This window comes from Colobus angolensis, unplaced genomic scaffold, assembly GCF_000951035.1.
Source record: "Colobus angolensis palliatus isolate OR3802 unplaced genomic scaffold, Cang.pa_1.0 Scaffold84, whole genome shotgun sequence".
Lineage (NCBI taxonomy): Eukaryota > Metazoa > Chordata > Mammalia > Primates > Cercopithecidae > Colobus > Colobus angolensis.
The window spans coordinates 38168-54536 of record NW_012122265.1 but is presented as its reverse complement, the minus strand read 5'-3'; the positions used below and the strand labels follow the sequence as shown (position 1 = coordinate 54536).

The following is a 16369-nucleotide window of genomic DNA, read 5'->3' as shown; positions in this document are numbered from 1 at the left end:
GCTGGGATTACAGACACGCACCACCACACTTGGCTAGTTGTTTGTGTTTTAGTAGAGACGGGGTTTCACCATGTTGGCCAAGACAGTCTCGATCTCCTGACCTCATAATCCGCCCACCTTGGCCTCCCAAAGTGCTGGGATTACAGGCCTGAGCCACTGTGTCTGGCCTCTAATAGCTATTTCAAGTTCATCTTTTTTTTGTTTCCTTCATTTTTTTTTTTTACTATACCCCATGCCTCCAAGGTAACAGTTTTTTCTTTTTAATTTAAATATAATACAGTTTTACTATGTATCCAAGATTATCTGAAATCTTTTGTGGGTCTCTTTCTTTTGTCTTTTGTTTCTGTTGCTTCTTGCTGGATTGAGCCTGCTTAAAGCAAGCCCTGTTAGCTGTAAAGGTTTACCTTAGAAAGTCAGGTGTCTTCCTCTGTAACTCTCTCTCCCTTTTCCATCTGCTCCAAGGCATTAGTTTATATTAATCTTGACTCAAAGTGAAGTTGTGTCCACTTCACCTTGGCCAGTAAGGAAGCAGTGTTTGGCAGATGTTGTTACTCCTAATAATGCCAGCCAGTGAGTGAAGCTGACCTGAAAGCCTCCCCGGGCTGAGGCAATGGCATGATCACTTAAGCTCAAACCAGAGAGAGTTTCACCTTGTGACTGAATGATGTTCGGTGTAGGCCAAATGCCTGCAGACCACTGTTTGAGGACTGGAGTGGTCTACCAGGTGTTTCCTTAGCACCGGACTGTCGCTGGTCGGCATCCCAGGTGTAGAGCACGGTGTTAGATACGCTAGATGCCTGCCGAAGTAATAATGGGTGAAACGTATGATGTCCAAGATTTGCTTTTAAATGCTTCAACACCTCCTCCCAGATTCTGGAGGGCTATGAAACAATCAGCTGTGAAAACTGGTAATTCCTAAAGCTGGGTACATGGGGGTTCGTGATACCTCTCCCACCTTTTTTGGGGGAGAATGTTTGACACTTTAATAAGAACTTGTTGCCTTTTCCTTTTACAGCGTGTTGCAGGCATCTTCATCAGGCCTGTTTTCTCTGTTTTCCAGGCTGACGTGATGGCAGACAGGGTTCCCCGCTGCCCGGTCTGCACCGGCGTTGTGAAGCCCGACGTTGTGTTCTTTGGGGAGCCGCTGCCCCAGAGGTTCTTGCTGCACGTGGTTGACTTCCCCATGGCAGATCTGCTGCTCATCCTCGGGACCTCCCTGGAGGTTTGTCAGCCTGTGCTGGGAAGAGGCTGGAGGGCAGGGGAAGGGAGGGGTACAGAAGTCATCTCATGGGCCCTTCCGGGGCTGGTGCCACTTTCGGAAGGTGAGTGGATTCAGCTGGGGTTCCAGGCTGAGGGAGCAGCAGCCTGTGCGGGAGGCAGGAAGGTAGGAAGCTGCTGGGCTTTGGAGGTGGTATAGGTGCGGGTGGGGCACCACATGTGAGGAGAAGGGAGGAGGAAAGGGGGCGTCGGGATGAGGTGGAGGGGCAGGCCTCCCAGGTCAGATCAGGAATACTGATGCTGCGTTGGGAGTAGTGATAAATCCAAAAGGACTGGCCCTTGGGGTCAGAGAGGCCTTTGGGGAGTGGAGAGTGGAGCAAGCAGTGCCAGGAGGCTGGTCCTGAAGAAGGTGGAGCTGTGGTCACCTGAGGGACAGCGAGGAGGGGGACTGGACTTGCAGCCTGTGTTGTTTTGGGGATGTGAGAAGGAGGCGTCTGGCTTGGTCTGTAAGGTCAGGGCATTTGCTGGTGAGGCGTGATTTGGGAGGGAGGATGCCCAGCTTGGTTCTGTGCATGTCTCGGGTGCCTGGGAAATTCCCCCTGGATGTGGTCAAGCAGCTGTTCTGCGTCTGCGTCTGAAGCTCAGGAAATTCCTAGAAGCTGTGATGAGTCACGCAGTGTGTGCGTGACTGGATATAGGCACCAAGGGCAGAAGGGCCAGAAAGACCTGTGCTCCGAGGGGCCCAGGGCAGCCGCAGGGCCTAGAGCGTGTGTTTGTTCGGGCCTTCATTGTGTGCTGGGCCCTGCTCCAGTGCTTTGGACATCCACAGTCAGATGTCAACGTAAGAAGTTACATAGTTTGTGAGGAGATGATTGATGTTCTGGGAAAGATAACAAGTAGGATAGAAAGGCTAGAAGGGTTGGGAACCAGCTGCAGTGTCAAGCCAGGCAGGTGGAGTTGGAGCTAAGAGTTTACCAAGGTGAGGGGGGTCTGGCAGGGGACACTGCACAGGTGTCAAGCGGCAAGGAGGGTGGGGCGATGTCACCAGTGACAGGCACGGGCTGGAGCAGAGAAGGAGGTGGGGCACAAGTGTCATCTCATGGGAGGCTGGCGCTGCCTCAGAAGATGAATGGATTCAGCTTGGGTTCCAGGCCAGAGCCTGGAAGTTGAGAGGACTCCTTTGGGTGCTGGGCTTGTGAGCCCACCATGGGGGCAAGACTAGGAGCAGCAGACCCAGCAGGGCCCTTGTAAGTACTCACCGGCTGGCACTGGCTGGGGGCTGGGTAAAGCCAGCAGAGGCTGAGGGGTGCTGGACTCTGGGTGTGTGTGAACGCAGAGTGGGCGTGCTGGCGCGGTGCATGGGAGGGCGTGGATTCCTAAGGACTCCAGGACCGTGGCTGGAGCAGCTAGAAAGACGGAGCCGCCATTTCCTGAGATGGAGAAGCCTGGGAGGTGGATTTGGGGGAGCTCAGGAACTCAGCCTTGTTTCCATGGATTTGAGGATGTACTGCAGACTGGAGGTATTGAGCAGGTGGATATGAGTCTGCAGTCCAAGAAGGCCCAGAGGCAGGAGCTGGGGTGCTGGAGTGAGCAGACAGGAGAGCCCAGGGTGTGGACAGACATGAGAAAGCCATGCTAGGGTTAGGATGGAGGGACAGACACAGGAGGAGCAGTCAGAGGGGCCGTGGTGGTCAGCAGAGTGTGGGCTGAGACCAGCTGACCGTGCTGGCCACCAGGTGTGGACACTCGGGCCACCAGCCATCTTTATTGTTGAAGTGAAATGAAAATGGCCTTTTTCCTTATTATAAGTGTACCATGTGCGTCTTTGAAAAGATTCATCCAGGGCCTGGCACAGGGGCTCACGCCTGTAATCCCAGCACTTTGGGAGGCCGAGGCAGGCGGATCACGAGGTCAGGAGATCGAGACCATCCTGGCTAACACCGTGAAACCGCATCTCTACTAAAAAAATAAAAAATACAAAACATTAGCCGGGCATGGTGGTGGGTGCCTGTAGTCCCAGCTACTTGGGAGGCTGAGGCAGGAGAATGGCATGGACCAGGAGGTGGAGCTTGCAGTGAGCTGAGATCGCGCCACGGCACTCCAGCCTGGGAGACAGAGAAAGACTCCGTCCCCCCCCCCAGAAAAAGAAAAGATTCATACATTATATAAAGATATAAAGCAAAGAATCAACTTTTTCATCCCACCAACTGTTAGCATTTTATTCTGTGTCCTCTCAGGTTTCTTTTTTTGTACAAATGCACATGTACAGATGGTAATTTTTAACTAAAATTTGGACAGCACTGTACCTTCTATTCTGCAGCCTGCTGTTTTCATGTAACAAGGTGAGTGCGTGGAGATCTGCTGCCTTGTTAGTGCTGACAGTTTTCCTTATGTGGATATGTGGTTCCGCCTGAGAGGCCCGTGTCTGTACACACGCTGCCATCGTGAACTGAGCGAGCTGGTGTCACACATGGACTCTGCCTCATGTGCTTTGTGGACGAAATATTAATGTGTGTGACCATGGAGTACCACTCCGGATCCCCTTTAGGTGTGACATAGTATGTGGGGTGTAAACCATATGATCTTCTTTAAAATCTCAAAAATTCTGAAACATATTCCGCCACAAGAGCTTTAACATAGGTTTTGTGGATTTAATACAGTTTATGTAAGCAATTTCTTACTGATGGACAATGACAATAAATAGTATATAATTTTTATATTAAAAGTAACGCCGGGCCAGGCACTGTGGCTCATACCTGTTATCCCAGCACTTTGGGAGGCTAAGGCAGTAAGATTGCCTGAAGCTAGGCATTTGAGACCAGCCTGGGCAGTATAGTCAGACCTCGTCTCTACAAAAAATAAAAAGATAGCCAGGTGCGGTCTGTGTAGTTGTAGCTATTTGAGAGGCTGAGGCAGGAGGATTGCTTGAGCCCAGGAGTTTGAGGTTATAGTGAACTAGGATCATGCCACTGCATTCCAGCCTGGGCAACAGACTGAGATCCCATGCTGTAGCGAATATCCCTGTGTGTCATCCTGATCTACCCATGCAAGTACTCCCCGAAGGGTGCAAGTACTCCTGAAGGGTGAGTGCTGATAAATATTGAGAACTTGCCTTCCAGAAAGATGGAACAATTACATTGCCACAAACTGTGTTTTTGTGTAGCCATTTTATCACATCCTCACCAAAACCAAAATCACACAAATCAAATTGGTTAAAAAAATGCATGTGTGTGTGTGGACGGGGGTGTGGATTTTGCATTTCTGTAGTAAAGAATGAAATTCATCTTTTCATGTTTATTGGCCAGTTGTGTTTCCTCTCTTTGGATTGTATATTTGTATCTCTTACTCATTTTTCATTGGGTCATTGTAAATTAGCAATAGAAATTAGTTTTAATTTTAATAGAAATTAAATAATACAATATAAATCAATTTTAAGGTTAATATAAATTTCTTTTTTTTTTTTGTTTTGAGACAGAGTCTCGCTCTGTCTCCCAGGCTGGAGTGCAGTGGCACGATCTCGGCTCACTGCAACCTCCGCCTCGCAGGCTCAAGCCATTCTTCTGCCTCAGCCTCCCGAGTAGCTGGGACTACAGGTGCGTGCCACCACGCCCAGCTAATTTTTGTGTTTTTAGTAGAGACAGGGTTTCACCATGTTGGCCAGGCTGGTCTTGAACTCCTGACCTCAGGTGATCCACCTGCCTTGGCCTCCCAAAGTGCTGGGATTATAGGCATGAACCACCATGCCCGGCTAATAGAAATTTCATTATAAATTAACATTATAAATTAGTTCATACATTATATGTTTATAAATGAGTTTATCAATTAGCAATATAAACCATTATCATATGTTATAAATATTTTTGCAGTTTATGATGAGAGGTTTTTAAAATTTTTAAATTTTCTACATAGTAGTTTTATGTAGATACTGATGTAATAGTATTTACATAGTCAGATCTGTCATTTTCCTTTGCCTTATCTGACTTCAGTTTTCACACCTAAAATGTTTTTCCCTATCCTTACTTGTAAACCCTCAGTTTTCTTCAAGAACTGTTTGGTTTACATTGAAACCTTTAATCCATTTGAATTTTTTTTCAATGGGAGGTAGGAATGGAGCATTTTCCTCCCAGATAATGAGCCAGTTTTAATGCCATTTATTAATGTGTCCATTTTTTACCTCGTTCCTCTTAAAAGATGCTTTGGGAGCTGTATGAAGAAGCCTGATGGCACCAAGCTAGGCCTCTCTAGAGGCTGGGTGGTGAAGACCATGGAGAGACGTAACCGTAACTCCTGCTCGGGGCACCAGCTTCTCTGGGTGCCCGATGCTAGTGGTGGCTGTCACTGCGAGCAGGGCTAGCCAGAGGAGCTGGACAAGTCTGTGCTGTCGTCCCTCCGCGGCATGCTGGGAGACAGCGAGCTGGGGAGGACAGGGAGAACAGAACGTGCTCACAAAGAGGAGGTAGGAAGGTTGGATCCCTCATGAGCCTTGGAACGGAGGTGGGGAGAAGCAAGGACATGTGGAAGCAGCAAGAAGTGGAAGAGAGGGAGGCTGAGGGGAGGAAACAGAGTCACTGGGGCCAAGCGGCAGGAGCTCAACTGAAGAAATGAGATTGGTGGTGGGTTTTCCGTATATCGCCGGGTCTGACTGCCAGTCTGCTGCTCCTCCAAGGCCTCAGTGGCTGTGGCACGAAACGTCCTGTGGGGGTTGTAGGGTGGACACTGTACCCTCACATTTGGGCCATTTTTCAGGTGGAGCCTTTTGCCAGCTTGACCGAGGCCGTGCGGAGCTCCGTTCCCCGACTGCTCATCAACCGGGACTTGGTGGGACCCTTGGCGTGGCGTCCTCGCGGCAGGGACGTGGCCCAGCTGGGGGACGTGGTTCACAGCGTGGAAAGGCTAGTGGAGCTTCTGGGCTGGACAGAAGAGATGCGGGACCTTGTCCAGCGGGAAACTGGGAAGGTACAGACTGCTGAGGAGGACCATCCAAGGGGCTGCCCTCCTCACTGCTCTAGGGTGTGGTCCATCTCGTATGGAACCCCACTGGCTAACACAGTAACAGTCATAACCGATGATGCTGTGAATCCTGCACCAGGCGCTACCTGGACCTGACTGGGTATTACTTTCAATACCTCCATTTAGAGATGAAGAAACAGATGCCAACAGGCCAAGCAGGGACACGGTCCAGACACTCAGGGCTGATGAGTCTGTACTCTTAACAGACTTTAAGTGTTATCTTCACTCCCTAAAGTAAAGCAGCCAACAGTGTTCCTCTAAGGCCTGGTATGTGATTCTGAGATGATACGGGTTAAAGAACTTTGAGAAGCTAAAGTTCTCTGCATCTGTGTGGGATGAAGGCTACATTAGTGAGGCTTTTCGGAAGTAATTGGTATGAGAGCCATTGATCGATTATAATCCGCGGAGGAAAGCCAAAGAGGCTTGATGCTTTCTTTCTAAGAGATTCCAAACTGCCTGTAAACAAGTGAAGTTACAGAAAATGCAGTTTCCCATGAGAATCGTGTAGCATGTGTAGCCTTGATATTAAGGGTTTGCAGTGGGAGGTAGCATTAAGCATTTAAAGTCCAGCATTATCATTACAGGCAGATGTGACACTGTCCAAAGGGGATTTCACCAGTGTGTTAGTATGTTCTCATGCTGCTAATAAAGGCATACCTGAGACTGGGTCATTTATAAAGGAAAGAGGTTTAATGGACTCAGTTCCATATGGCTGTGGGGGCCTCACAATCACAGTGGAAGACAAGGAGCAAAGTCCCGTCTTCCACGGCGGCAGGCAAGAGGACGTGTGCAGGGGAACTGCCCTTTCGAAAACTGTCAGATCTTGTGAGACTTACTCACTACCACAAGAACAGCGTGGAAGAGCCCCGCCCCCATGATTCAGTTACTTCCACCTGGCCCCATCCTGGCCCCGTGGGGATTATTACAATTCAAGGTGACATTTGGGTGGGGACACAGCCAAACTGTATCAACCAGAATATATCACAACTGATGCTCCTCTTGTCTTCCAAGGCAGATGTCTTAGGAAATCCTGATCCTTTTTCCTCGTCCACAGCTGTGGCTGCCTCATGGCTCAGGGCCATGGGGTCAGTACTCTCCTCTCCTCCACCAGTCTGAGACCTCCAACCTCTGGTCGCAGGCTGATTTTTTACCAATCATGGTCACTTCATTATGGTAGCAGGGAACCCAGCTAACAACGAGGCTTAACCACTGAGAGGCGAGTGCCTCCTGGCCAGCTCACAAGGCAGCAGAGGTCTTAGATCAGTCCAGCAGGCTTTTTTGAGGGAGCCTTTTCCTGCTCTGACTTCCTATTTTCTTTTTTTTGTAACAGAGTTTCACTCTTATTGCCCAGGCTAGAGTGCAGTGGCGCGATCTCGGCTCACTGCATCCCTGCCTCCCGGGTTCACGTGATTCTGCTGCCTCAGCCTCCTGAGTAGCTGGGATTACAGGCGCGTGCCACCATGCCCGGCTAATTTTTGTACTTTTAGTAGAGACGGGGTTTCACCATGTTAGTCAGGCTGGTCTCAAACTCCTGACCTCAGGTGATTCACCCGCCTTGGCCTCCAGAGTGCTGGGATTACAGGTGTGAGCCAGCATGCCCGGGCCCAACTTCTGTTTTCATAGAAAAGCAGATTGTAATTCTGGTAGCTCCTGTGGGGTTTTGGAAGTGGCCCAACAGGATTTGAACTGTATAATGTAGTTTCACACAAATTTATGTAAAATGGGTTATGACTTTTTGTTTTTTAAAGAATTACTATCCAAGGGGTTACTTTTCCAAATAGTGGATGGTTTTAAGCACACGAGCATCAGTACATCTTGATTTGGGCACTTCAGGTCCCTTAGAATGAGGCTCTCCGTTTAGCCACCCTGCTCTGCCCAGGCCTGCAGGGATCCTCTTAGCCTGCACAGCAGCAGTATTTGCAGAAAGCAGCTTGTTTTGTGAGATATTTTGCATGTTTGCAGCTAGATCTGTTTGACCAGAGATCTGCTGGCCTGCCTGGGTGTGTTAAGAGATAGCTGATACCCTGTCTTCTGTGTTCCAGCTTAATGGACCAGACAAATAGGATGATGGCTGCCCCCACACAATAAATGGTGACATAGGAGACATCCACATCCCAATTCTGACGAGACCTCATGGCTAATTTTGGTCAAACCAGAATATGTGAACTGAGTGGACACCGGAGGCTGCCACTGGAATGCCTTCTCAGGCTGTGAGCTGTGCCGACTGGTAGGGCTGTGTTTACATTCAGGGCCGCCCTGTCACATATACAAAGGAGCTGCCTGCCTGCCTGCCTGTTTGCTGTGTTGAACTCTTCACTCTGCTGAAGCTCCTAGTGGAAAAAGCTTTCTTCTGTGACCCTCTTGAACTGAACAGACCGACTAGAATCCCAGACCGAGTTTGCTTTCTGTGCCCAGGTGAAGGGCAAGCTCAGCATCTGTTGGTCAGAAGATCCAGACTTGGGCCGAGCAGCCCCCAGCCCTCTTCATGTCCCAAAGTGTAGTCCTGAGGCCCTAGTGCTGCACTTTCTAGCATGTCGGTCTCCTTTAGTAGGGCTATTTTTAATGAGAGAAAATTTGTTCTTTATTTCCAGCATGAAATACATTCAGTCTCCTCAGAGGGACTGCAAGTGTTGACATGAGTTGGAAAAAGGGAACCGAGTACATGGCGTCCCTCTGTGGGAACAGTCTGAGGACTGAAGGCCATGTGTCCCTGGGTTTATTGGAGATGGCCCAGCTCCTCCCTCTGAAGGTGGTCACATTCTGTTGACTCTCCATACTCAGCCTCTCCTCCAGAGATCTGTTCCAGAACATTCCAGCACTTTCTATCTGGTCTCCTGTCCCCACACTAGCCCCCCTCCCCCAGGGCTTCCTCCAGTGACAGTTAGAGCTAATCTCTGAGACAGGGAAGGCATTACTCACTTCAAACCCAGGCTGAGTCCTGGTCACCTGCTGGATTGTGACATATGAGGTGGAATCCACTGAGCTCCCACTTCTGCACAGGCTCCTTCTCCTGGGGCAGCACCAAGGCCCAGCTCTGATGGCTCGCCCCGCCAGGCACCAGCTGCTTCCTCCTGGGTTCTTACCCACATGCACATCCTCCTTCCTAGCATCAGATTACCTGCGTGTTTCCCCAGACAAAAGCACTTCCCATTCCTGAACCTTGCCTACCCTGGGCTGAGCTGATGGGAATAGATTTAATGACAGTGACTCCCAGGAAGGGGGTCCTGTGACTTTGCTCTGGAAAGGACAAAAGGTGGAACTGGTGACCTAGGAAAAGTGTTGAATTCTAAAAAGAATGAAATTAGTTTCTAACTGTAGTTAATGTTACTTTTTTATTTTCTTGAGAGTCTTGCTCTGTCGCTCAGGATGGAGTGCAGTGTTGCGATCTCAGCTCACTGCAACTTCCGCCTCCCGGGTTTAAGCGATTCTCCTGCCTCAGCCTCCTGGGTAGCTGGGACTACAGGTGTGTCCCACCACGCCTAACATAGGGGCATATTTGTAATAGAGACGGGTTTCGCTATGCTGGCCAGGCTGGTCTCGAACTCCTGGCTTCAAGTGATCCACCCGCCTCGGCCTCCCAAAGTGCTGGGATTCCAGGCATGAGCCACTGTGCCTGGCCGCTGTATTTGATAATTTACACATATATTCACACATACATTTTTGCCCAAAACTCTTTATTTCAAGATGACGTTTCTGTGGCTATGTGTGGTATGTGGTATAAATCTCTATGGTCACATGAGGGGCATTTTCCTTCTTTTAAGTGTAGTCTAAACCAGTAAGAAGGAGGTTTAATTGCCAAAACCAGTAAGAACTTGGGCACTGTGGATACTACAGCGGGCAGGTGAACGAGGACCAAGGAGAATGTCTAAGAGGCGTCCAGCCCTGCGCTCAGTAAAGACAGGACAGAAACAACAGAGCATACATACCTTGGAAGTGTGTGTTCTGACATAGTCGTATAGAAAGTTCTGACAGGTTCTCCCTGGGAAGTGCAGCACATGCCCCAACACACTGGCTCTGCCAGCGTGCCCATCCCAGATGTGCTTGCTTTGTGCACACCCACACCCAACCCCCTGCCCTCCCATATGCTCTTCTGTGTGTCCAGGTAGGCCCTGCCCTCAGGCAGCAGCTTCTGAACACATTCCTCTTGGCACAGACAAAAGAAAGTACTTTGTCTGTGGAATTCAAGGCTGAGCCCTGAGTTCTAGCACAAGAAGACCATTGCAGTCCAGAGATAAACTGGACCAGAGGCAAATGATGAACAAAACCTTGGGAGTAAAGAGAAGGGGTTTCTAAGATGGAGAGAGGAGTGTGGAGCCAGTGGGATGTGGCTTTCCCAGGTTGCAACCCCAAGGAAGTCTCTGGAAGCAGCACCAGTTCTGATGGGAGAGCAGAAGAGCTGCCATCCTCAGTCAGGCTCTGAGTCAGGGTCCGAGGAGAGCTGTTGCTCCATAGTCTCGCACATGGCATCCTGCAGGGACGTAAGATGACCCCGGGGACTCATCCCCATTGGCTGGATGACTCTGTTCCTGTGGGGGAAAGGTGCAGTGGGACTGGGGAAGGGGCCCAGTTGGCCATGCAGGGGTCCTGCTCACCCCTGGCTGCTACCTTCTTCTCCACCCAGTAGGCTGCTCTCATTTACTGGGGAAGCCTGGTTGGACCTTCTGTTAGTTGGGCCCAAATCCTAACTGCTACCTCATGGCTTTAAGCAGTTTCTTAATTTAGACATCTAAATTGGCCTTAAGCAGTCTGTTCATTTGGACACTGGGCCATCTCCAATAAGTGTAGCAACGTTGAACAGTCTCTTTTTTTTTTTTTTTTTTTGAGACAAAGTCTCACTCTGTCGCCAGGCTGGAGTGTATTGGCGCAATCTCAGCTCACTGTAATATCTGCCTCTCAGGTTCAAGTGATTCCCCTGCCTTGACCTCCCAAGTAGCTGGGACTACAGGTGCACACCACCACGCCCAGCTGACGTTTTTTTGTATTTTAGCAGAGACGGGGTTTCACCATGTTGGCCAGGATGCTCTGGATCTCCTGACCTTGTGATCCACCTGCCTCAGCCTCCGAAAGTGCTCAGATTACAGGCATGAGCTGCCATGCCCAGCCTTAGACAGTCTCTTAATTTCTCTGGGCCTCAGTTATCATCTGTAAAATGGGCACAATACTGATCTCAATATACCCATCCCCTGGGGGAATTTCCTCCAGGGCAAGTGATTTCAAACATCAGCAATGCAACCTAACACCAGGATCCTAAGCTCTCCTCTGATCCTACCTCCTGGGGCTCACAAGACAGGATGTGGGTCAGCTCTCCCTTCTCCCAGCTACAGGCCCCTCCTCATCATGCCACACACCTGGAGAGCTTGTCAAACATGGTCACTAGCTTCATGGCCTCGTGCTCCTTCTGCTCCTCCGTCATGCCCTCCATAGGGTTAGGCGGCTTCTCCTCCACCCTCCCGGTCACCGGGTTGATGCTGTTTCCCAGTAGGTGGAATGTGGGGAACGCATTAGTGACTCTCCAGGACAGGAGGCAAGCCACCTATTTTCTTTTTCTTTTTTTTTTTTTTGAGACGGAGTCTCGCTCTGTCGCCCAGGCTGGAGTGCAGTGGCCGGATCTCAGCTCACTGCAAGCTCCGTCTCCCGGGTTCATGCCATTCTCCTGCCTCAGCCTCCCGAGTAGCTGGGACTATAGGCGCCTGCCATCTCGCCCAGCTAGTTTTTTGTATTTTAGTAGAGACGGGGTTTCACCGTGTTAGCCAGGATGGTCTCGATCTCCTGACCTCATGATCCGCCCGTCTCGGCCTTTCAAAGTGCTGGGATTACAGGCTTGAGCCACCGCGCCCGGCCAAGCCACCTATTTTCCCAGTGGGGTGAGGTGGGCAAGGCAACTGCGGGAAGAGGCCTCCCTCCAGAAGCGGCACTGGTAACCGGCAACTGCCACCTGCCACCTTCTGGTATCCCAGATAGCACTTAGGGACAGGTGCTTGATTCTGGAAGGTCTTGCCCACTGGTCATCCTGTCCCACCCTACAGGGGTCCACATGGGTGTGGAAGCAGGGACTAGGGGGCTGTGAGTGGAGACCCAAGGGGGTGTTGGGGGCACACACCTGGCCTTGGCTTCCTTGTATTCGTCTGTGTCTGTGTCCTCATCCTCCGAGTACTGGCCCTCAGGCCGGCCTCCCGCCATGAGGCCCCTGGCAGCCAGAAGGCCAGCTGCATTCCCATAGCCCGTGTACTTGATGAATCGGGGCACTGGGGGGCAAGGCAGAGGTCAGTGTGCAAGCCTGGCTGAGGTGGGGGGGCTGGGACCCGGATCTCCATAACTCACCACTCTCAGAGCACAGGACAAACAAGAACTCGGCGGCCACTCTCTTCACATCTGTGTCCAGGTGTGTCATGAGGCGGACAAGCTTGTTTCGCAGCATCTCCCCAACCTCAGGCCGTGTCCTCACATCCCGCAGAGGGGGCAGCACCTGGGGAGGTGGCCGTCCCTAAGCTTGGGCTTGGTCTGTGATCAGGGCCGAAACCACATCCCCCGGGAGTGCCAGCTCCTCAGTCTCATACCTGGGCCTTCAGGAACTTCCTGGCTGGGCGGTGCATCCGGGCACATTCGGTCAGCACGCTCAGCACGGGAGCTACGCTCTCCTTCAGCCTGTGTGTCTGTAGAGGAGCCTCTGTCATCGTGGCTGTGCTCCTGCCTAATCTGAGACTGGCGCAGAGTTACACCCCCCACCGTCCCTTCCCACCAGCGTACACGGCAGCTGGTCCTGGTGGCAGAGGTTTGGGAAGAGGCCCCTCTGCAGTTAGTCAGCGGAAGGCCAAGAGTGGGTGGTGGGTGTCTGTGTCACTTTTGAAAAGGACAGGCACAGAGCCGCACTCAGAGGTACTGGTAAGCTTTTTGACTTGGGAGAAATAACTGCTTTAAGTCTAATTACCTCAACTATAAACCAGGGCTGGGAAGAAAACACAAAGCAATTAAAGCTTTAGACTGGAACACACATTGCCCTCAGATGTTGGTGGAAAAAGAAACGAGAACCGAATCCCCGCTCTGGGTACTTCATGGACAGACAGCAGGGAGTTCCTGACCCTCCTAGCATAATGTGCCTGGACCCCAGCACCAGCAATGTCAGCGACAGCGACAGGCACAGACAACCCCCCGGCTGTACGTCCAATGCCAGCTCCCTACCCTGACTGGCTCGCACGCACCATGTGTGTCCCCTGCTTAGGCAGGTAGATTCCCGAGAGGTCTCCTAAATCTCGGTTTATTGTGCTCCAGCCTGCTTTCTGCAAGCTCCTGGAGGGTGGTTAGAGCCCTAGCTGTCCAGATGCCCTGCAGTGCAGTCACAGGAATCAGAGGGAAGCTTTGATCTGAGGTTCCTATGGGTCTCCTCAGGATGTTGAGGGACAGCTATGCTTGTAATCAAGGGCTGCCTGTGTCTGAGAGTTAAAAGCAGGGACTCGGGGGCTTCTCAGGACCACTCAGTAAAGATCCACAAAGATTTAAGAAGTGAAACCTTCAAGTGTGTGGAAGGTGTCCACATGCTTCTCATGAAGGAAGGGTCTAGTTTGTTGCCAGGCTGGACCACAGAACAGCCGAAGAATCGCCCATATCACATCACCAAGATGATTTCCACAGACCACAGCTGTGCAGGACAACCAGTGCCAGAGCCACTGGGGGAGCCTGTACAGCCATCCCCAGCCTACCTGGTGCAAACGCTTCTCTAGGAAGATGAGGAGGGCACGAATCACATCCATATTCACTCCCATGAACTCCACGGAGTCTCCGTGTGGCTCCAGGGTGAGGAGAACATCCAGACATTTGAGAGGCAAGTTCCCCAGGAGGTTCACTGCGTGGCTGGGGACAGATGGAGGTGGGGGTCTCAATAGGGCTAATCCCTTAGCACAGATGAAATCTTTGTGCCCCCACTGAACTACACATTACATGAGCTGGCATCTGAGGTCCCAAAGGGGCAGCACTGGGGACCAAAGCCAAGGGCAGGGACTGATCTGAGAGGTACTGCCACTCAGCTGTACAGTGGGGTCCCCTGGGGAAGTGGGGGCACTGAGACACCCTGCTTCCCCTACCCTGTCTGGGCCAAAGCGCCAGACCATCTCTGGAAACCACACCAGCCAAGGGGCAGGTGGACCAAGAACGGGGACACGGAGCCAATGTGCCCTAGTAAATACCACACTGTCTGTTGCCACTACCCAAGGCCCAGGTGGCACATTCCTGCCCCCAAATTCATGGCTGTTGTCCTGGCCACATATTAGAAGCACCTAGTAGTCTCTGGAAACACAGCGATGTCCAGTCTCACTCACCCAGACAAAGTCAGACCCTCTAGGGTGGGGCCTGGGCTCTCAGGTGGTTCTGGTTCACGGCCAGGGTTGAGGACGACCATCTAGACATGTGGACACACTTCCCTCCCAGAAAAAGCCCCATCCTCACCCGTGGAACTCCTCTGTGCGGTCTCCAGCAGTAGCAATCATCACACTGTGCCGGAGAAGGGTCCCCAGGTGTCGGTAAAGAGCGGCGTCTTCCTGACCAAAGAAAGAAGGGTTCCTTTGAGGAGCCCCACTCATCCCACTGCTGCCTGCTGAGGCTCTGCTGTCTGTTGCACTCCAGGACTGTGTGGCAATGACTGTGCACCTCCTGTACTGCACACTTGGTCCCCTGGGGTCTGCTAGGTGACTCTGGCTAGTGCTGGGGGCAAAAGATGACCAGTGCTGTCTTCCTAAAAACTCCGTGAGTATTCTTCTAAGAGCACTTCCCTGATTAGGAATGTTAACACATACCCTTGGGATGAAGTCACACTCTGTCTCAGCGCCACTGACAGCCTCATGGTGGAGGATCTCTTACAGTCTCCCCGGAGAGCCCACAGCCCCCTGCCAGGCAGCAAGAGCCAGAAGGGGCCTCTACTTCCCTCAGAATCCTTCCCTAAGGTCCCAGGCCAGAACTGGCATCTCCTTGGCCTTGTCCCAACATGCTGGGAGGTCCTGTCCTCTCCACGTCTGACACCCAGAAACATGAAGGTACCCAGTGGGAAGCAGGTCCAGGAAATGTTGGAGCTGAGTTGAGACCCATCCATGGGTTGAGGTCAGCGCTCACCTCGTCCACCTCCCCCTTGATGGAGTCGAGGGTGATGTTGAAGAGCACTTTGAGGATCTCCATGGCCCGCTCAGTCTCTTGGGAAGGAAGGAGCTTGGGTGGGTTCCCTTCAGGAGTCACCCCCAGCGTCAGCTCCAGTGTGTCAGTCAGCAGATGCACTCCTTTCAGCTCCTGAAACAGCTGCTGGCGCACATCGGTGCGGAGTGCCGTTAGCAGGAAGAGGAGCCTCAAGTCAAAGAACTGGACATCGTGGGGGAAGCTCCTCTCACGGTACAGCCCCACACGCTCTGTGAGCTTCACCACTAGGCGGGCCTCTGCTGCCAGCATCTGTGCCACAGGGCTGCTGAGCACGAGGTTGCACAGGCACTTGAGGGACTCCAGTACAACATCCATGTCGGGGGAGTCTGGGACGGACCCCTCAGAGCCACAGATGTCAGCATAGCAGGCCAGTGCCTGCAGGCTCTGGCGGCTGGTGAACGGGTCCAAGCAGTTGCGGTCCCGGGACAGGATTCGGACACTCTGCAGCCAGGTGGCACGGTGGGAGGGTGGCAAGCCCTGTTCCAGGACGGAGACCAGCAGCTCCGCCAGTCTCTGTGGGCAGGGAGAAGAGCGGCTCCACCAGGCCCCTCTTCCTGGGGCCACCCGTCCCTGTCCCTTTACCCCTCGGGCCAGCACCCACCTTCCGGTCCTCCTGTTGAGCATCATCAAACGTGAAGCTCTGGGAGTGCTGCAGAGAGAACGAGTGAATTCAAGTCCACAGAGGGGCAGTATCCGCGCCCGCTGATGGGGGGCGGCCTATTGGCCTCTAACTCAGGCAGCAGCCACTGCTCAGAAGGGGTGGCAGGGTCTACACTCGCCCCCATCCCTACACACCTGCCACCCAACGGGTGCGCCCCAGACACTCTCCCCCCAACACTGCATCCCTGATCTGCCAGCCCCACCCCGCCGCGTCCCCTAAGCTTGCTGACACAAGCCCTGCCTCACCCACGCCCTCCCGACCACCCGCGCACGACCCTGCCCCACCCCCTCCGTGCCTGTCCCC

General features: G+C 52.2%; 2 protein-coding genes across 4 annotated transcripts in view; one reads left to right on the top strand and one right to left on the bottom strand.

Moving 5' to 3' along the window:
* The window catches only part of SIRT3 (sirtuin 3), a 23553-nt gene extending 13591 nt beyond the window's left edge, over positions 1–9962 (top strand). Inside the window, exons 5-7 of one of the 2 annotated variants that reach the window (XM_011929973.1) lie at positions 1061–1222; positions 5965–6174; positions 8271–9962. In XM_011929973.1, coding sequence (XP_011785363.1) covers positions 1061–1222; positions 5965–6174; positions 8271–8291 — 393 coding nt within the window. In that variant the 3' untranslated portion in view covers positions 8292–9962. The remainder of the gene's footprint in view (positions 1–1060; positions 1223–5964; positions 6175–8270) is intronic. The other variant, XM_011929974.1, reaches the window with a different exon arrangement.
* Positions 9886–16072, bottom strand: RIC8A (RIC8 guanine nucleotide exchange factor A). 2 transcript variants are annotated; one of them, XM_011929976.1, is made up of 9 exons: positions 16007–16072; positions 15328–15918; positions 14668–14759; positions 13926–14076; positions 12786–12881; positions 12550–12694; positions 12329–12473; positions 11577–11696; positions 9886–10754 (listed from the first exon to the last, which is right to left on the bottom strand). In XM_011929976.1, the coding sequence occupies exons 2-9, from the start codon at positions 15718–15720 to the stop codon at positions 10634–10636; spliced, it is 1263 nt and encodes a 420-aa protein (XP_011785366.1). In that variant the 5' UTR covers positions 15721–15918; positions 16007–16072; the 3' UTR covers positions 9886–10633. The 2 variants fall into 2 exon arrangements, with proteins under 2 accessions (XP_011785366.1, XP_011785365.1); XM_011929975.1 differs by having other exon boundaries at positions 15328–16032.
* Between the last annotated feature and the right edge of the window lie 297 nt (positions 16073–16369).